The 6,336-nt window shown below is 39.7% G+C and overlaps 1 protein-coding gene across 1 annotated transcript; it reads right to left on the bottom strand.

The window, feature by feature from the left end:
- Positions 1-1,043: 1,043 nt before the first annotated feature.
- On the bottom strand, positions 1,044-5,012 carry LOC131156065 (uncharacterized). The gene is made up of 6 exons (XM_058109515.1): positions 4,269-5,012; positions 3,948-4,154; positions 3,288-3,722; positions 2,769-2,863; positions 1,987-2,641; positions 1,044-1,103 (listed from the first exon to the last, which is right to left on the bottom strand). Exons 1-6 carry the CDS (start codon positions 5,010-5,012, stop codon positions 1,044-1,046), a joined length of 2,196 nt encoding a protein of 731 aa, XP_057965498.1.
- Between the last annotated feature and the right edge of the window lie 1,324 nt (positions 5,013-6,336).

Consider the following 6,336-nt stretch of genomic DNA (forward strand, 5'->3'; position numbering starts at 1 on the left):
AATAATGTAGGATAACTCTATGCACTCTTACCACACTTGTTTTAGTAAAGAAATAGCAATGGATGAAGAATTTTAGGCTTGAATGTGAGTAAGGAACTCTCAAAAATTCAAAGAGATTTTTTCTTAATCAACTCACTAATCTATGTTTAATCTGTGCAAATGAGCATATATTTATAAACATGGCACAAATTATGACCATTGAGGACACCAAGGTAATTCTTAAAATTATTTTAAAAGTGTTTAGAAAAATTAACCTTGTTTAATCTATTTTACCTTGGTTAAAAAATAAAACAATCTGAGAGTTTCAGGTGCCCGAGCCATAGGTTCGGTCGCCCGAACACTCACAACAGGAAAAGGCAAATTTGAAATTCATGTGCATAAAAATAAGTTCGGTTTGCTGAACCAAGTCGATTTTCCAAAAGACCGCGGTTTGGTCATTTGGTCTAAAGTTTGATATGCCGAACTCATGTGTTCGGTTGCCCAAGGCTATTTTGAACGTTTAAGTTCGGGCTGCCAAGATGTTGGGAGAGGTCAGATCAGTGGTTCGGTCGCTCGAGGATGCTATGGTCAAAATGGTTTGGTCGCCCAAAACCAAGTCAACCTTCTGACTAGTCAAGGGTTCGGTCGCACGAAGTGTTTTGAACACTAAGGATTCAGCCCGAATCCTCACAACTTTTTCCTATAAGTCTAGTTTTTCTCCAATTAAATCCCCTGATAATATAAGTGATTATAGGGATTATTTTGTGTGCATGTGCAGGGGGATTATTTTATGTGCATGTGCGAGGACCTAGGGTCAGTCTATAGTCTAGGCCTTTCAATTAAGCCAAAAAACTTGGCGTGCCCTAATGACATTCGATTCCCTATGGTCAATCTATGGTCATGTTGAGCTGTTGAGCTTATATTCCTATCATGCATGATATGCATTAATTACATACCATAAATTATTACAGACCCGAATTAAAATATATAAAATTAAAAATTAAAACAAATAAAGGCTTCATGCTCAGCTCCTCAGCAACTATGGAATGTGTTGAATGATGTGCTCATGTAAGTGCTTCTCGGCTTCCAAATTGCATCATCATCTGTGCTAAATAAAACATAACCTGCTCAAATACTCAAAGCACACAGATGAGATACTGTGGTTTGTCATAATCAAAACAAGGATCTGACCAAAAAGTCAACAGGCTTCATGGGAATTAGAGGAAAAGATGCACCAGAGATATGCACATTTTTTTAGCAAGACCCAGAGTTAGACCAGTAAGAGTAAAATTAAATGACAATGTACGTCTATTGACTTGTACAGTGTAGGGTAGTTAGTGTTTTGGTTTTGGTTATGAATGGTTTTGGGAGAGTTTTCTTTTATATGAATGATTGTAATCTCCAAGGACCCTCCTTTGTAACCACAGTATTCTTCCGCCATAAGAGAGGATAATTAATAAAATTTAGCGTTTTTCCTTAAGGTTGGTATCATGTGATAAATAGCAAATTTCGAGGACGAAATTTTGTTTTTTTTTTTTTTTATTAAAGGTAAAAGTATATTGATCAAATATGCATATGTACAGCTCCACTGGGCATTCCCAGGCCAAAGGGGAACAAGTTCCCAACATACAATATAGTGCATGTGCCCAAAGATTACATCAAAACCTGGGCATTCCCAGGGGCCATTAATGGCCTATCTCAATGGTTTGTACACAAAATACATCAAGAAAGCACATACATCATAAACCTGGGCATTCCCAGGAAAAACAATTACATTTCTTTTACATCTCAAATATATCATTCATTCTCTAAACTTTAAGCATAAGTATTTATACCAAATTTATCAAATACGACCCTATAAATCTGTTTTTGTATCAATGGGACCATTTCCTGAGCGGTAATATTATAACATTCAAACCTACTTCTATTTTTGAAGTGCCAAACAAAATATACTGTAACTGCCAAACCAACTCTTTTTCCAATCAAGCAAAATCCATTTCCTTTTACCTCTTTATGAAGCCATTTTACAGCAGCTTTAATCGTATTCATTTCCCTCCTTATGCCCAGCCACTCTTTGATTTTCTTCCATACCCCAGCTGTGAAATTGCATCTGAAGAACAAATGTTCAAGGGTCTCGGGACCAGCTTTGCAGTAAGTACAGTTATGATCCATTCCCTCTACAGTCATATTGTCACAAGTAGGGAGCTTTCCCTTCACAGCTAACCAGAGGCAAAATGCATGCTTGGGTAGGATAGCACTATACCAGACCTCTCTAGCCCATGGCACAATCTGATTTTTGTTTCTCCAGAATTCGTAGCACTGGTGATTGTCATCTTCCCATCTTCCCATCAGTTTAGTGGAATTTCTCTCATCTCCACATTTTTCCATCAATTGATCTCTAATCTCCAGAAATTTCTTAAAGAGATTGGAGTCATCTTTCTTTGCTGTCACTTCCCAGATGGTTGTATTGCTCAAATACATATGATGCATCCATTTTGACCACAAAGAGTCTTTTTTCAAATGTATGTTCCACAAGGTTTTGGTTAGCAATGCCTTGTTCCAAAAGCTCAAGTCAACAACTCCCAAGCCCCCTTCTATTTTGGGGACACAGATATCTTTCCATGCAACCAGTGGCTTTCTCCTCCCACCCCAAAGGAACCCTCTACAGAGTTTCACAATTTGATTCAACACATTCAGTGGGATGGGGAAGATGGCCAGCCAAAAACATTCTATCCCTTGTATTATTGAATTTAAAACCTCCAACTTTCCTGCATAAGATAGTGTATTACCCATCCAATCCTTCAGTAGACTTGCTATTCGATTCACCACTAGACCATAGTGAGTTGAATTCAGTCTTGGTGCCAGCAGAGGGACTCCCAAGTATCTGAAGGGAAACTCCCCAAGGTTCACACCAATTAGATTCAAAATCTTTTCCAATTCTTGCTGTTTAATTCTTTCCAGGTATATACTCGATCTCATGTTATTAGCTATCAACCAGAACATCTGCTGAATAATTTTAGGCACTCCATTAGGTACCCAACTGAGGTAGCATCTCCTCTTGAGAACAACATCAAGTCATTTGCAAATATTAAGTGAGAGATCTTCAACTCCTCACATCTTGGGTGAAATCTGAAATAGAACTTGCCTTCCAATGTTTTCAATTGCCTCGACAAGTATTCGATGCCTATGAAAAAAAGGAGAGGAGAAAGGGGATCTCCTTGTCTTAACCCTTTTTTCCCTTTAAAATACCTAAACAGTCTTCCATTTTCTGATATGGAAAAGGAGGTGGAAGTCACACATTCCATTACCCAATTGATCATTTCCTGAGGAAACTTCAAGTGTTTTAGCATATCTGTCAGGAAAGGCCAAGCCACAGTGTCAAAGGCTTTCCTTAAGTCAACCTTGAGTAGGCATCTGGGAGTAACTCTTTTCCTTGCGTATCCTCTTACTAGTTCTTGAACAAGATGTATATTTTCAGCCATACTTCTTTTCTTAACAAATGCTGCCTGAGCTGGGTTAATCAACTCCTTAAGACAGGGCTTGACTCTTGTTGAAATCACCTTTGAAATGATTTTATACACCACATTACAGCAGGATATTGGTCTAAAGTCATTTACATTGCTTGCGTGACTTGATTTGGGTATCAGAGCAATAATTGTATGATTCAGTTGCTTCAATAGCTTTCCAGAGTTAAAGAACTCCTTCACTGGTAGCACTACATCCCTCCCTACTGTGTTCCATGCCTTTTTAAAGAACCCCAATGAGTAACCATCAGGACCTGGTGATTTCCCATCATCAATGCTAAATAGGGCCTATTTTATCTCCTGGTCTGATATAGGGACAATCATTTGTTTTCTTCTCTCCTCATTCAACACTGGGCCTTTCCTGATTATCTATTCATCAATCATGGTGTATCTCTGATCCTTCCTTAGCATCTGTTTATAGAAATTCACAAATTCATTTGCCACCTGCTCATAGGATTCCGTTGTCTCCCCATTCTGGTTTGTAATTGATGCTATATGATTTCTAGTTTTGTTCCTCTTCAATATAGCATGGAAATAAGCTGTTCCTCTATCACAATTCTTTAGACATCTGCATTTGGCCACTTGTGCTGCAAACTGCCTGTTAGCTTCTTCCAATCTTACTGCTTCTCTCCTTTTTGCAATAAGCTCTTTCTGCAGTGTGGAATAAGAGGGAGAATTGTGCAGCTTCTCCTAAATTTCAAGTAATTCAGCAGAAGCACTTTCTGCTTTGGCTGAAATGTAAGTGAAATGGAATTTGTTAAGAACCTTCAATGGGATCTTCAAAGCCTGTAGCTTCTTTACCAGCCTGAACTTATTGTATCCATCATAGTGCTTACCCCACACTTGTTCAACAATTTTTTGGAAGTCACTATGGTTAGTCCACATGTTAAAGAATTTGAATGGGATTTTACCCATTTCCTGGTGTTCAAACAGAGAAACCAGACTGACAAAGTGATCAGAGAGTACACCAGGGAATTGAAATCTCGCCTGAGCATTCCAATCTTCCATTAGCCAACCCTGATTTACAATCACCCTGTCAAGCTTACACCAAACTCTTCCGTTGGACCAAGTGAGAAAGGACCCAATGGAATTTAAATCACATAGCCCAGCTTCATTGAGATAGTCTCTGAAGTCCTTTACCTTATAATCTAAAGGATGAATTCCATTTCTTTTCTCCTTTGCATCTAGGACACAATTAAAATCACCCATCAGCGGCCATGGTCCTGAGTATCCACTTCCATAATGAATTATGTCTCTCCACAGTTCCCTTCTTCTTACCACTGTATTAAACCTATATATAAAGGTCACAACAAACACCTTCGAGGTGACTTGACATTTAAGGTTCATCTGGTGTGCTAAGACTTGCACTGTCTGTGGGTTCCACAACACCACAATTCTCCCTCCCCTGTGTGCCTCAAAGTTATTTAATTGTTTCCAATCCTTGAATTTTCTGTTCATCATCCCCTTTAGCTTATCATCAGATAACTTGGTCTCTACAGTTCCCATCATGTCCAGTTTATTTTTCTTAATGAGATCAAAGACCCTATTTTGTTTCAAGGGCCTATTTAAGCCCTTGATGTTCCATGCGGCTAACTTCTTTGATTAGGATGGGAGACAGGCCCACCCTCCTGTTCTGATGTGTTTGCCCTACCCCTTTCTTGATGTTCTTCTTACCTTTAACTATTGTGAAGCCATCATTTTCCTCTCTCCTAGTATGTCCAGCTCTTCTTACAGTAGAGCTACCTACCTGAGCACCCCTAGCCTGCAGTGCACATATCACCAGAGGGTCCTCATTCTGAGATAGCCCAGATGTATTGTCTCGAGCCTATGTCTATGTGATTCCGGAAGACTGAGCCTGGCCAGCTAAAGGAATACAGACCCCCAATGACTCCACAATTCTTTCACCCTCTGACATAGGGTAATTGGAATCTTTTTGTTTCACAACCTCCCTCTCCATGACCTTTTATGCCTTTATATTTCCTCTAGCTCCCCCAGATTGCCCCACACACCTTCAAGCACTTGACTCACCCCCCCAGCTTGATTCTAGGAATAAATCATTGGCTATATCCCTAGGGATTTCCTCTACTTGAGTTCTCCATGTTGTTGGCCTGATTGAGGGATCATAGACTCTGTCAGTTTCATATTCATTATCTTTTTTAGCTCCTTGATTCTAGTCCTCATTTGATTCATCTACCTTGTCCCCTTCCACTATTTTTTTCTCTTTATTTTCATCCCTGACCGTAGCTTTGGTCCCTGTGTTAGACATTTTGGCCACATACACCTTTGAACTAACAACTCCTCTATTTTGTTTCCTGAATCTACACATACTTATAGAATGCCCCACATACTTATAGTGGTTACAGTAGCTAGGCATGTTTTCATATGTAACTGTCTGTTTTAATTCCTCCTCATCTGGCATGATGATCTTGACAGAATGTTTGACCTCCTTCACCACATCCACTTCAACCAGGACTCGAGAAAAAGAGATCCTGGCCTGCATCATGGTTAATTTATCTGCACAAAGTGGCTTACCCACTTTCGAATAGATCCTTCCTAGAGCCATCGGGGTCCACATTTCTATTGGCAGGTTTCGCAGCTGGACCCATACTGGCAGGGTTGTTCTATGCTCTGGTTCAAACTAGAATTTCTCAGGCATTCTCTTAATAAAGAGAGTCTTGCCATTGATAGCATAGGGTGCCTTCTGCAATACCCTGTCGTGCTCCTCCTCCTTCTGGAATTTGAAGACAACCCATCCATCCACATGCTTTATACTGGAGACTTCAGCTTTCCATGAGCTTACTATTGTGCTTAAGGCATTGCTTCCCGGGAACCT

This window comes from Malania oleifera, chromosome 5 (genome assembly GCF_029873635.1).
Source record: "Malania oleifera isolate guangnan ecotype guangnan chromosome 5, ASM2987363v1, whole genome shotgun sequence".
NCBI classification, from domain to species: Eukaryota; Viridiplantae; Streptophyta; class Magnoliopsida; order Santalales; family Ximeniaceae; genus Malania; species Malania oleifera.

Excerpts from the sequence above, each read along its gene's own strand:
- LOC131156065 (XM_058109515.1), bottom strand. The coding sequence starts at position 5,012 with ATGATGGGAACTGTAGAGACCAAGTTATCTGATGATAAGCTAAAGGGG. Across the intron at positions 4,155-4,268 it reads CTTTGAAGATCCCATTGAAG|AAAGAGCTTATTGCAAAAAG; the intron begins GTTCTTAACAAA and ends TCCACACTGCAG. Across the intron at positions 2,864-3,287 it reads CTCAGGAAATGATCAATTGG|ATACTTGGGAGTCCCTCTGC; the intron begins GTAATGGAATGT and ends GTTTCCCTTCAG.